The sequence below is a fragment of the Crinia signifera genome, chromosome 11 (genome assembly GCF_055691185.1).
Source record: "Crinia signifera chromosome 11, ASM5569118v1, whole genome shotgun sequence".
NCBI classification, from domain to species: domain Eukaryota; kingdom Metazoa; phylum Chordata; class Amphibia; order Anura; family Myobatrachidae; genus Crinia; species Crinia signifera.
Window position 1 is genome coordinate 110,120,531 of NC_139227.1, and position 15,544 is coordinate 110,136,074.

General features: G+C 38.2%; 1 protein-coding gene across 3 annotated transcripts in view; it reads right to left on the reverse strand.

The window, feature by feature from the left end:
- Positions 1-4,959: 4,959 nt before the first annotated feature.
- The window catches only part of BDNF (brain derived neurotrophic factor), a 71,096-nt gene continuing 60,511 nt past the window's right edge, over positions 4,960-15,544 (reverse strand). For all 3 annotated transcript variants that reach the window (XM_083164217.1, XM_083164218.1, XM_083164219.1), the window contains exon 2: positions 4,960-11,695. In XM_083164217.1, coding sequence (XP_083020343.1) covers positions 10,928-11,695 — 768 coding nt within the window. In that variant the 3' untranslated portion in view covers positions 4,960-10,927. The remainder of the gene's footprint in view (positions 11,696-15,544) is intronic.

Here is a 15,544-nt window from a genome sequence, read left to right on the forward strand (position 1 = left end):
GTTATATAGTATGTAATGGGCATCATGTGTGGCCTTATGTGTAATTGGCATTACGGCATGTGGCTTATGTGCAATGGGCATTACGGTGTGTTATATAGTATGTAATGGGCATTACGGTGTGTTATATAGTATGTAATGGGCATTACGGTGTGTTATATAGTATGTAATGGGCATTATGGTGTGTTATATAGTATGTAATGGGCATTATGGTGTGATATATAATATGTAATGGGCATTACGGTGTGTTATATAGTATGTAATGGGCATTACGGTGTGGTATATAGTATGTAATGGGCATTACGGTGTGTTATATAGTATGTAATGGGCATTATGGTGTGTTATATAGTATGTAATGGGCATTATGGTGTGTTATATAGTATGTAATGGGCATTATGGTGTGTTATATAGTATGTAATGGGCATTACCGTTTGTTGTATGATATGTAATGGGCATCATGTGTGGCCTTATGTGTAATGGGCATTATGGTTTGTTATATAGTATGTAATGGGCATCATGTGTGGCCGTATGTGTAATTGGCATTACGACATGTGGCTTTATGTGTAATGGTATTACAAAGTTTGCTAATATGTGCAATCTGTAGGTACACAATCCAATGACGGTACAGACCACGCCCCTTCTGAAAGGACATGCCCCCATTTTTTTCGGCATGCCACCGGTGCGCACAAGCATCCCGTCTCCAGTTACTACACCGGGTGACACCAACCCTAGTGATGTCACTGCGTATGTGCAAGACCAAGTGCACGCATACTCAATGATGTGGCTGAAATAAAGAATCAACAATCAGCCACCGATGTTCCCTAATGGTGGTCTCCCATCATTGGCAAAACTAATTACCACCAACATCAGACCATCGATTGCTATTCATCATGGGTGGCTGATGGATAACCCTATGCAGCCATTTATAAAAGTAGTTAATAGTTTTTACACATGCTTGTAGGAGTTTAATAAAGCAGAAAATATAATACCCAGGCCGTGACCATATGTTCATAATAATGTCTGTTATAGTACTTAGCTAGACTTGCTCTATAAACCCTTGTACTGTAATAATTTGCTACACTATGGGCCTGATTCAGAGTTGATCGCAAATGTATAATCTTTCTCAAATGGACAAAACCATGTGCACTGCAGGTGGGGCAGATGAAATATGTACAGAGAGAGTTAGATTTGGGGGGGGGGGGGAAGTTATTTTGTTTCTGTGCAGGGTAAATACTGATTGCTTTGTTTTTACACTGCAATTTAGATTTCAGTTTGAACACACCCCACCCAAATCTAATTCTCTCTGCACATGTTACATCTGCCCCACCTGTAGTGTAACATGGAGGTCTGATTCAGATCTGATCGCACGGCTGATCATTTTCAGCTGCCATCGATCAGGTAACTGCCACCCAGCCAGAATGAAATCCAACCTTGTGAATAGATGTGCACGGCTTGCGAAGTGTGATTTTACCAGTGTGTGCAGGCGTGTGCAGGCGTGTGCACGCGTGTGCAAGCTCTGAATAGCCCTGGACTTACTCAGCGGCTGCGATGGAAACAGGCTGATCGTATCCAGAGCTGATGTCACACATCCTCCCCTAAAATGCTTGGGTACACCTTCATTTTTTCCAGCACTCCCTTGAAACGTCCGGCTACCACCCCGAAACACCGGCTTCCTTTCAATCACTTTGCAAATGGCTAGCGATCCAAAAAGAGCAGGATTTTAGCGCTGGGCTGTGTCAAGCACGTGTATTGCGGCCCAGACGCATGCCCAGTCTACTGACAATTGTCCGCTGTGCGAATTCACACAGCAGCGATCAAGTCTGAATTAGGACCATGATTTGATTCGTTGAAACAGATTTAGTATTTTTAATCAACTCTGTACCAGGACCTATATGAGTGGTTCTCAAACTGTGTGCTGTGGCACCCTCGGGCGCTTGGGGGGACTTGAAGGGTGCCCTGGATTGGTGGTCCATGACCAAATGAAAGTGTTTTGAACCAATGTAATACGCAAACAGAAGGGATTTCTGTCCATTACCACATAACTGGCCCGAAGGATGAGATACAAATATATGGGGGTTTTTATCCAAAGAGAAAACTTTTGGCCTAGGGGTGCTGTGAAATAAATTCTGATACTCAGGTGCAACGTGGCCTATATGTTGATCACATTGGGACTAATACTGGTTTGGAGGTAAAGTGGGAAAAAGCAAGTAACTGTGTACCTGGGCAAAACCATTATGCCCTGCAGGTGGGGCAGATGTGACATGTGCAGAGAAAGTGAGATGTGGGTGTTGTAAATACAAAGCTGTCTAACATTTGTGGTCTTCATGCAAAAGCAGACAGTATTCACCCTGCACAGAAAAAAATATATTTATATATAGCTGTGACACCGCCATATTGAATTCATTTGTGCAGCCAACATCCAAAAGGCTTCTCAACTTTTTTTTTCTTTTTAATTTCCCTTAACTTATCATTTCAAACCATTGTGAATATTTATTCTACCTCTTTTCAATAATGTGGTGATTGTGTGACAGATATAATGGCTACAGCAGGTGACATTTTGTTGTAGTCTGTCGTTTTTGGTGGTGGGATGCACCAAACATTGCACCTGCAAAGCAGTACAAACTGCCACTTATCATGTTCAGACTTTTTGTGTATGCACTTACACATGCGATTAGTATCGGAATGAACAGTTCTCCCTATAAGACCTTTCCAGTGTTTAGGACATGTGAGTACCTCTGCGCATGTGCATAATGATATGACAGCCGCAGGGGGTGATGGGAGGGATCTGATTGGATACCTCTCATTTGGAATTGTGAAGAAATTCTATTGGATAACGCCAGCTACAGATGTCCAAGCTCCGTAATCGCATTTTCAGCTTTAATAAGTTAGTGACGGGAACTGTAAAAGTCCTTTCAGTTATTTGTTAAATTCACTTAATTCTGCCAGTAAATAATTATTATTCTTTTTATTTTTTTATATGTTTTTCACCTTCCTGCCAACCAAACACCCACAAGTTTTTTTGTTTTTTTTTGATAATGCAAATCCTGGTAGTTTGTATCCTAGATATATTATACCAAATAGATTTATTTAAAAAATCAGCAAATAAGAAGGATTTTCTCTGCGGAACATTTGTAATAAAGTGACATACTTAGCTTTGCACATGTATTTGTATTTAGAAGTAAATTTGTTTTGTTTTTTAGGCTTCCCATGCAACTTTTTTAGTAATAGCTAATATTTTAGATGTAGGCTTGACAGTTTTAGCTACAACCCCAAACGTTGCCAATCACTTTTCAGTTTTCATTGTCAAAATCAGCAAAACCGACCACTAATTGTTTTTATTAAACCACGATCTCATGAAATGTGAAAACATCCCACTTAGCGGAAAAAGAAAAATAACCCAAAATAAACTTTCATCCTTATAAAATAAGGCCAACTTTTTTTGCTCTAGAAAAAAAAATACTTCTATAAAGTGCTCCTAAACTTGCCCGCATTTTGCATTTCATCAAGTAACACTTTCAAAATGAGGCATGTAATACACGATAAAGCAGTAGGGCCTATTTCTTAGAAGACATAAAGAGCAAATAACCCACAATGCCTTCGGCAAAAATACACTAAAAAAATAAGGATGAAAATACCAAACCAGCTCTTGTAAAAATAAATAAAATGAAGTAAATCTCCTTCCATATGTTATAATCAATGTGGGTTCATTTTTTTAAATTTAACCCTTTTCGATCACAATCCCAGCTTCTAAGAATCAACATTGTTTTGATTGTTGATTTGAAGTGTGTAACTCATATAATATATGACATGAAATGATAAATACACTAAAGAAACGTGTGAATGTGCAGACAGAAGAAAAAAGCATGGTCCCAAACATAGTTTGTATATTTTGAAAATATATTTAAAAACATTAAAAATTTCTATTTTTTGAACATATATTATATGTTATGTAATACACTTAAATAGAGGTAATCCTATTTACAATATGATTTCAAATGCGTTTCAGTTTAAATGCCATTCTCAATGTTTTCAATAACATAATTATATAAATATACTTAACATACAATAAATATTTGTTACACATTGTGAAAATATATACTTTTTTTTTCCTCCAGAGAGAACAAGGCCACATACATGAAACTTACATATTCAAAGTGTCTCACTTTAACAAGGCGGTAGGTATGTGACATGCAAAATATACCTTTGCCACGAACAGACCACGGCATAACGAAAAATAAATAAATATGATTGACAAGGAAGTCAGTCCTGCAGCCTGGTTCAGCTAGAACTGCCAAGCCTAGCATCAGAGGTGTGTTTGCTGTGGCATATAATAATGCTGTACTATATGGATTGGTTCCAAAGCACTCCTGAATATATCATTGACATTGCATCTAATTGCCTCATAGCATCTCTGACATTTGCATATTTGGGGTTCATTTTGCAATAGATATATAGGCTATGGATAATGTCAGAAACCTGAATAATGTCCTTGAAAATCCATTTTTCATTGAGATTTCAAATTAGAAAAATTGCAGCATAAATTAGAGCGATGGCAGGTTATTATTTTTAGACGGATCTGACTACTAATATATATATATATATCTATATATATATATATATAGATATATATATAGATATATATATCTATATATCTATATATATATCTATATATATAGATATGCAGATTTCGAGGGATGGTGGCACTCCAAGCACAGTAGTAGTCACTTCAGTGATGAATTAAGCGGTGCCCGTCCATAGGCAGCTGTGCAGCTGGCAATATGAGGGGGTACAGGGTCGGCGGCACTCGCAATGAAAGAACCACACCAGGCGGATATAACCAACGTTTCGAGGTCAAGCGACCTCTTTATCAAGGTGCATCAAAGTTGATGCACCTTGATAAAGAGGTCGCTTGACCTCGAAACGTTGGTTATATCCGCCTGGTGTGGTTCTTTCATTGCGAGTGCCGCCGACCCTGTACCCCCTCATATATATATAGATATATATATATATAGATAGAGAGAGAGAGTGCAGCAGTAAATAATTTGATTGAACCCGTTTTCCCTAGGGATATGAGATGTTACTTCCGGGCAAGGAGAGCAGAAGGAGGTGGGGCATTTAGGTTAATTGATTGCTTAGGGAATTTAAGGTGACCCTGTGTACAGTATTTATGTATTGTGTCTAGCAATGGTGGTGTCTTGAGGAAGGCCACGTTTTATGGCCAAAAAGTATGTGTATATATATATAAATTTATATATATATATATATATATATATATATATATATATATATATAATTTTTATTCTAATTTCAGATACCAGTCTTCCTCAGCCGTAATCCTCAAATATATGTCAAATGATCCTAGGCACTGGGCTAAAAAAGAAATCGACATGAAAAAAAAAATTAATTTTTAAATATTTTAAGGATAGTGATTTCTGTTTTTATCCATAGCATATATAAATATAGATTTTTATATGTATCCACATATGTACATGTATATACATATTCATACATACAAATATTTACAGATTGTGAGTGTATATATAAATATATATATTTACCAACATAAATATGTATACACAGGACAAAGTAACATAACTAGGGAACTCTCAGAGTCTGCTTTTTATTAATTTTCAGTTTTTTTTTTCTTAACTGTAATCTAGGGTGCATAGCACTATTCCAATAATCAGACAGTCGATTATCTTACTCTATTCTTTGGCTAACCATTCCTTTGATTCTACATGGGGAAAGCATATTTTTATATTAACACAGTTAAAAAATATATTATTTAATAACATGGTGCAAACAGCAATATATTCTGTAAGCCATATCAGTCAACTAGTTACTAGCACCCAGTGCCATCAAAACTTTAGTTGCCATTGGTTACAAAATATACATTTTTAAAGATGCAGATTAGTGGCTATACATCGATCTTTGCAGCATTTGCTGAATCCACAAACCGTCCTTATCATAGTACTGATTTAATAAATCCTGCACTAGATGGTTAGCTGTCTTTCCTGTGATTCTGATTACATTTTGTTTACAGAACATGTTTAATATTACAATCTTATCTATGATTGTGCATTGATAATGTATATTTGGTCCAATTCATTAATAACTTGAATAGCACTTATGTTACTGTGGAACTATAACTTATTTATATATATATATTTTATAAACCCTTAAATCTTCAATTTGAGCATTGGCGGGGACCCCATAACGGTTCCCTTGACACCGATTTTAATTCTTAAGACCGTGGCGCATCAGTTAGGAAGAAACTATTTTTTACGACTTCATGTGAAAGGACAGTTTCACATTTGTCTAGCTTATTATAAATCAATAACAGTTTAATAAAATGGCCAAAAGATTGTACCATTTTATCATTAATCAACAAAGTCATTACTTTAAAATTGTTGTGCATTGCATAATTTTATGAGGATGACTATGGTGTTTCAACCATCAATAAAATACATAAAACAAGGTGTTTTTTTTTCGAACTAGCACATTATAGAAAAATTCCAAAATCAGATTTGTTTGTTTTGTTAGGTAGGAAAACAGATATTCTGTTTATTTTAAAAATTCTCATTTGTCATATAATTTGAATAATGTAAAGAAACAAATATCTCTCTGAAAGATAAATGTGTCTAATGGTGGATTTTCCCTTTAATAAGGTTTCTTTACATTAATTGGAATGTTTCATCAAACATATGTACTGACATCACTCCATGTATTTTATAATTTAGATGCAAATTTGCCAAAGTCTATCTAATTTTATGAACAGTGTAATTTTGCCTTGATGCTGTGCTAGTACATAACCTTTCTCAAATACTAGTATGAAAACCTGTGCTTTTTGAGGTTGTCAAACCAGTTCCTTCCTAGCTCATTAGCAGAGCATGTATAGTGATTTTAAGAACATAACATAAAGCTATGTATTCCTTAGCAAAGTTTCAAAAAAAACAAATCTATGCTCATTTATAACATTGGAACACATTAAAATCATGCTGCAGACTATTGGAACCAATTGTGTTCCGTTATTTTTGTATTATTTAATTGTAGAAAATTATTATATTTGATTTTTCTAGATACAACACCTTTTAATGTGCACCACATTTAAGAAATCTGCCCCCCCCCCATGCTTAGCTAAAGCAACAATGCCATTTAAAAAAATAGGAAAATAAAAATCCAGTTATGTTTTCATGAGGCTGCAATTAATCAAATTAGTCATCTAGGTTTTATGACTGCCATGGCAACCACAGTTACATGGCACATGATGTAGTGCACTCTGCTTTGTGCCATCCTCATCTGACCTACGCCTTTGCCACCATAGGACATGCTGATGACTATGAGCTTGCACAAACTGATCTTCTGTGTCTGGCAGTCATTTCTATTTGTTCTCCGGAGATATTTTGAAAGGGCGTAATGATTTACAAGAGATTTTATAGGAGAAATTTATGAAAGCAGAGCAATAAAAGTTTTCAAGTTGTTAGTTCCTATGAATGACATAAACTTTTTTGTCCACCAACCTTCAAAACTATTCCCAAATACATGTTTAAGGCAATTTGGGAAATGGTCTGCAGGATTAGATGCTGAAATCATTGTCAGATTCATTATGGAAGATAAGGAGTAATAAACGCTTAAGGAGGAAGCTGTTACATTTTCCTATTATACTGAGCATTTTGCATATGGAGTCGAAATTTCCAGTGAAACAAATGTGGGCAGCAAAAATGTTTCTGATTGGTTGACTTAAACCAACAAATCCATGATTGTATCTGAGTGTCGCTTTACGGCATGTAAACAAGGAATGTGTGCTATTTCTCCATGGTAAAAACAACCAATTAAAAATGTAACTTAATTACTGCTAAAAGGGTGACTTCACCCATGTTTAGCAGATCATTTAATTAGAAGAGGATGTGATTTATTGTAATAAAATAAAAGTTTTAATACATCTGCAGTCAACGTGTATCTATTGTATATCGCAATAGAGTGTTTGGGGCTTTTACAATCTAATCCCCTATTCAATAAAACACATTAGCATAGAGCGTTGATTACTCAGGACCCTGAGACTGTATATATTACTTTGTGCTTTATATCAGCAATATGGTAGCAGATAATTGAACTATGACCTACAGGGAAGATCATCTTAATTGCAATTGAGGATTTTGTTTTGGAATGGATGTGCTAGCAAATATGAACTACTGCTTTTGTAGGATAGATCTCATTAGATCACTTAAAAATGCCCCTACATTGCTCCGTGTGTAGGGACCATATCGATAGCGATGTGCAGCCCCGCATGTATAAATGTAGTTCATCGCGGTCAGGGCCAGTGTTCTCACCGGAGAATACTATGCTGATGGATCTTGCTGAGTGATCTGAACGATTTAGATTGGAAATCTGGAAGCTGAAAATCTGAGAAATGTTGACTATTTTCAAGAACAGTTATTACCCATTTCCCATGGTAAATGCCAGGCTTATTGTCGGGTCACTAACGTTATCAGGCAGGGGCGGGGGAGGAGGCAGAACTGTATCCGCCTCCTTAATAGAAGTGAACTGGATCTGGGTCACTGGACCCAACATATTTGACATGGCCGTTTCCCACCGCACGCCGACCCAGGGCAACCCGGGATTGAACCGGGTTATTGGTGCGGTATGAAAGGGGTATTAATGTTACCAAATGTTTATGCTAAAATAGTCAGTTACAAATATAATTTCAATGTTATGAGTGATAGTTTAGGTATAGTTTTCATTGGATCTTTCTATAACTGAAATTGCAGTTTCATAACTAAAAACTGGAACACTATTTTATCCTGGGGAATGCTGATTTGCAAACAATGACTGCTTTTAAATGACCAATAATCAATATAAGGGCCTGCAAAGATATATTTCAGACCCCAATACCTGGATCATGGTCAAGTTGTGGCGTCATGGCCAGTCCCAGTTGCGACTATTAAGGCTCTATGTATACTACCGAAGGTGGCATGCTACGATTACTTCATTATAGGGTCGTGGCATCATCTCCCTTGCAGACCCAACCCCTACTCACATTTATCCAGGCAAAATTGTGACCTCTGAAGCCTAAAAGGGGCAGACTAGATGGGCCAAGTGGTTCTCATCTGCCGTCAAATTCTGTTTCTATGTTAGACCCTTTTTTATGTTAACCACATCCCAATTTAACCAACGTGCTCTCCAATCCATCTATTCCCATCCAGAGCCCAATCTGTTGCTTTGTGTGCCCCATTCAATGTCACTAAAATAGTGACAGTTGGGAGTTAAGCTGGCCATATATTAGAATGCAGATCGTATGCAGGTCGTATGATCAAATCAAATGAGCGATTGTATGTGCTATAAAACACATACGATCTGCTTACAACCATAATCCATCCTGACGGATCGTTATGTGCAGCACGTATGATCAGTTAAGCGACCTCTTGGCTGCGCATCACACCAAAATACCTTCTGATGTGCACACAATCGATTGCATGAATCGTGGGTTCGAGCCTGATATCGTTCTGATGTATGGCCAGCTTTACTGTACTAGTACCTTTGTTAACTGTATATATAGCCTACAGAATGCATCTCTTGTGTGTGCTAGACCAACCATATCACTCACAAAAAAAAAGGATATTTTCTCTGTAGTCATGGGAAACATTTTAAAAGTTGTTTGACTATATTTATGAAATCACGTCTTCATCGTGAAGTTGTTATAAAATAATGTTTAGCATCGGCTATAATTTTGTTTCGACTCTGTAGTGTCCTGCACACAACATCCAAATTCTTTGATACTTTCCCTAGAAACCTGGTGAGTGCTTCACATCTGATTTGTTTGCTTATTAGCATTAAGAGGACAATGTTACGTGGCCAAAAGTGCTTAGATAAACAACACCCAGGTAGCATTTGTAATGCAAATGTCAACAGATCCCTTGATTATTCTGTCCATTTTCACAAGATATTTAAAATTCCCGCTGACTAATCTGCAACTTCCTTTGCTATGAGTTTCCAGAAAATGCACCAATCTTGCATTAAATTCAGAATAGCATACACAGCTGTAGCACACAAAAGCTTGTTAGGGAAAAAAAATAACCATATCTTCATTTCAATCTGAGAAATTGAACCTTTTTGAATGCAGGTCGAAAATGTTTATAACATGAACATTGATTTTTTTTTTCTTTTTTTTAATTGCCTTAACTTTTTTTTTATTTATTTTTTTGATCAGTAGTCTGATTCGAGTTTGCAAACACCTTCACAACATACAAAAAATTAAATATAGGTCTGCTTTTTTTTCAGCTAGAACACGTATTCATAACAAGCTCTTTGCAACTTTTTCAGGAATTTAAAATAAAAAAAAAACACAAAAAATTAAAAATTAAACAGTAGAGCTATAACAACAGCACCTTGACATTGTTTAATTCCAACGCTATCAGAAGTTTAAAGCAGTAAACAGATATAATACCGACATGAATAAAGATACTGTCTAAAGTGTAAACAGAATGTTTTGGTTCAAATTTTTTTTTTTCCTTTTTGCCTGGATGAAGACAGAGTGTTATCAATTCACAATTGAAGCAGCATGCATGCTTGTTTATCATTTTTTTATGTTTTCAATTCTTGGCAACGTCAAAAAACCACAATGTTATTGAGGAACGTAATGCAGGCTTATTTCTTAACCCGTGTACTGCTGGAGGGGCCAAGGAAGAATTGCACAGCAATAGGGGTCCTAGCCCCTCCAGCAGAGAACAGGATCCATTGTGCGCAGAGGACTCTGTTTTCCCTTAGGTTATGAATATGTTCAATAAATAGATTTGTAGAACCACGGTACTGTATAAACTTCATTTATACATGCAGTCCATAACATTTTTTTTTTACTTAATAATTTACCCTGTTATGTATATATACAAATAGATAATTTTCTTCTCAATATAATCTATACAAGATAAATTCACTATCTTCCTCTTTTAATGGTCAGTGTACATACACAAGAAGTGTCTATCCTTATAAAGCGCCAACCAACTTTTTTTTTGCTATCCATAGTGAGAGCGCGCACATAAGACTGGGCAGTTCGGCATTGCGAGTTCCAATACCTCTTGTCGATGCCCCTGCAACCTTCCTTCGTGTAGCCCATAGGACTGCATTTGGTCTCATAGAAATATTGTTTCAGTTGACCCTTGGGTATTGGGACTTTTTCAAGAACAGTAACCGTTTGCCCCATCATGTCGACTGCAGTTTTCTTTTGCGCCGCAGTCACCCACTCGCTAATACTGTCACACACGCTCAGTTCCCCACGTCTGGCTGGGTCTGAGTGGCGCCGGACCCTCATGGACATGTTTGCAGCATCCAGGTAGTTTTTGTACTCCTCGAGAAGGAAAAGCAAAGGGGGCTCCAAAGGCACTTGAGTGCTCAGCATAACTCTTGATGAATACAGATCAGAATCCTTGTCCTCCTCACTTTGCCTTATGTTTTGTTCCTCTTCTAGGAGTTCCTCTATGACATGTTCAAAGGTGTCTGTTAGGGATGGAAGTCCTCCTCCTCTTGAACTGCTCACTGGCCCACCTATGCTCTCCAGAGTACCGTGGGTCCGAAGACCCGGATATGCCAGGCCACTTTGTCCTCTGACACTGGCTTCTTTCATGGGGGCAGCTTTCATGCTACTGAAGTATGAAATAACCATAGTAAGGAAAAGGATGGTCATTACTCTTCTCACCTGATGAAACTGCAAAAAAAAAAACAGGAATAAAAGTGATTAGTAGTAGAGCCGACAAAGTTTGGAGAGCCACTGGCTCAAAAATAAGCAGCAGATATTCAGACTGAGCCACTGGGAAAGATGGAGATGGTGAGATGAAGGGGACAGAGATGAGAGACGGGGGGGGGGATAGAGATGAGAGTTACGGAAAGGGACAGATGACAGACAGGAAGATGGGGAGGTGAGGGAGAGAGATATGAGAGACATGTGTGTGGGGGGGAGATAGATATGAGAGTTCTGAAAAGGGGGGAGACAGATATATGAAACAGGGAGATGGGAAGGTGAATGATGAAAACCAGGATGATGGGGGCGACGTAAGGTGCAGAAATGACAGATGAGGGGTGAGGGTAGTGGGGGGCAGATAGGAGACAGGGGGAAAACACTTGCAACACAAACAATGAAACTAGCAGCCCAGCATACAATGCATCCCAAATACTAGTATTATAAATGTATTTATCACACACATATCTAAAAGCCACTTGAAAGATACAAACAAAAGTTAGTCAACTATATATTTTAATTAATTAGATTTGCCACAAATTGTTCTATGATTAAACTTATTGAAGTACTGTAGTTATATAATCAGAAAAGGCTTTAACCGTGTACACAAGGGGCAATTCTTCTAAGCAATTTTGACTACATCGTCAAAATCGCTTAGAAGGTTTGCCTGTATCGCCCCATGTGTACACTGTGTGCGATAGCGATGCACGGCTCCGCAGCGTCGCTATCACCCGGCCAAATAGACACTGCAGGCAAGAATATTTTGACAGATCCAGCAATAAATTGAATCCAATCCCAGGATCATTGGGATTCTTGGATTTGGCCCAAAAATCGCCAGGATTTGAATCTCGGGATTAGAGCCCGCTGCATATTTACTGCCCTCTGCATTGCTACCACCTTCTGCACTGCTTGCCTCCTGCCCACCACACTGCTCTGGGTCCTGCTGCTGTCTGCACCTCTGCAGATGGCCGGTTTGGGGAGGGGGGATTACAGTTCATCATTACATTGATGAACTCAATCCCCGGTATCCCAAGAATCCTGGGATTGAAAGTCTTTGATAAAAGATGTGAGGTGAAATGTAATAGGGTGAGAGAATCAGAAAGGGAGAGAACTGTAATACATCTCCAGGGGTTTTTTTTTTTTTTTAAAGCGGCAATCATTTACACTGTAAAATCGAACTGGTTTTGCAGTGTAAATGATTGCCGCTTTAAAAAAAAAAAAACCTGGAGATTTTTTACCAAATCTCTAACTTTCTGATTCTCTCACCCTATTAAATTTCACCCTAGATTCGTGTTGAATCCAAGTCGAAATAGATGACACACATCTGTTAAATGACATTTTCTATCCACTCATACATGGCAGCTCTTGATTCCATTATCTTCTGTTTACTTACTAACCTTCTACAAGATGAAACATTGTCTTTATTGAGGAAAAACCTCCGGCACTGATAATAATGATAGCCCAAGCTCAGCTTACACAATATCTTTTGTTTCCTGTTCTTATAAGAGAGAGTGAATCCTGCACAAATATTTGTCCTAGGATTTAGAACCAGGAAGAGATAACCTACGAGCTTTCTGGAGCAAATGCTACATGTCAGAAGCAGTATAGAGATTTAATTTTTAATGATCTCCTCTATTCTGTAAAAAGCATTGTAAGGGCATTATGGGAAATGTTACTAGGCAACTGCAGCGAAGCCGTAGTAACACATTCAGAAATCTACTTTCATGAACATTATAGTGGAATGTGAGTTTTCTCCAGCACTTTTTCTATTGTTGAATCTTTTATGGGAAGCAGACAACAGAAAGAAGAGCCGCAGTAAACGGCACTGTATAGGCTAATTTGCTAATGAGCATAGGTGTAGCTAACCTACCAGCCCTTTGATCTTACTGCAATGCTGGTATTGTATTTTTTTCAAGGGTCACACAAACATCCATTGGCTAGCAGAAATGCAGTAGTTGGTCATGTCGCCATCGTCCTGCTCATCTCTGGCCCTTCCATGAATGACCTGCTGCATTCACTGGACTTAGTTTTAACCCTATAATTTTTCTGTGTATTCAAGGGTATACTTTTCGACACAATTGGTCAAATGCACTTATTATATAAAACACCTACATCTATCAACTCACAAGATTAATAAACTCATACCTGCCTACCATTTTTTCATCCGTCTTTCCGGAAGAAGCCCGGAGAGGATATGCAAGTGGGCCATGAAGAGGGTGCGGCCAGGCTAGTCATTAGGCCCCACCCCCTTACAAGGAAATTGCAAATCTGCAAAGGGGTGGGGCCAAATGATGAATTTCCACATAGATCTATCACTAGTCCTTGACCATTCTTCAGGGACACTGGGGTTCCCTACTTTAATGTCTTTACTCTGCCCATTTCACTAAGAGGTGGGCAGTGCTGTAGGGGACTACCAGAAAAATGGGGTGTCTTCTGCAGGTTTCCTGCCATCTATGTAAAGTACCAATTTCAACATCATTAGACACTATCTATGTTGACCCATTCAATGGCCATCCCTAATTATTTGCTACTATACTGTATTTATACTCTATCTCCACTTTCTGGGTAGACCATGTATATTACAATAATGTATTTTATAAAATGTTTTTCTTAAGATACAATGCTTTTTTGTGATCATCACAGCACTTTTCGATTTCTCCTCCCAGAACCACAGCTTAAAAACACTTGCTCCTAGCAATGGCCATCGTCCATCGATGACTTTAAATCATCAATGGTCTATAACCAACGGTAACTACTTTTGCCATTGATGGAGGAGACAAAGATGGTTTCCCGCCATCGTTGACACAGAGCTATTAAATATTTTTATTTATTTAGTCATTCCTAATATCTGAAGTATAAAAAGCGTCACGTCTGTTTCTAGAGCCGAAGAGCTGTACATTCAGTTCCAAAGACCATGTCCTTCTCCTCCGCCACCTGTTGTGGACACAGGGAAGGAATACGTTATTACATTGATGTCTGGTATGAGATTCCCACAATTCTGCTGGTCGTGGAGAGACAGGACTGGAGCTGGTAACTTGATGTTGTATTTTTTGTGGATATTTTCTTTAATCCCTACAGAGTTCTGGACCAGCTACACAGGAGGACTAGTCAGTAAGGTTACGGTGTGGTGGCCTAAAATAAAGACACAGTAAGCTCTCCATTTATAACAATAAAAGCTAAAGTGGAGTGAAAGTATTTCTATATTTGCAGCCGCATACCTCTGCTATAAATAAGCATGACCTCACACACTAAAATGCCTTGCATAAGGAATGTGGGAGGGGACATGCAAATCACTGGTTATAGGCAAGATTTTGATTTGCTACAAGTTCCAAGATCAAAACAGATGTAGACACATTAGCTGCACAGTTTGTTCCCTACATATCTGTCTTTACTGCTCCATTAACCACTGATATCACAAGGTAAAACTGGCGATGACATATAATGCAGTGAGTTCCATGTCTCATCCCATAATACTCCATTTTTATTTTTGCATTCTTAATACCGACACTGGCGTCTTGACTACCACCAAAGTTTAGGCTCAAGGGGGGGGGGGGGGGGAGGCTTAGGGTTAAGCAGCGGGGAGGGGGTCTCTGTGTGTTAGTGTTAGGCTGCAGGGTAGGTGGATGGGGCGGCAGGGGGTTAATCATAATTTCCTGACCCCTGTTTGGATTCCCTACATCGAGATACCGGTATTGGTATTCTTAACGCCGGCATCCCATCTGCCAGTGACCCGCATGTATCCTGTAGAGATTGGCTCATTTTGTGTTATAGAACAGGCTAAGGGGGTTATTTTGGTTCACTCACAAATGCAAAGTCACT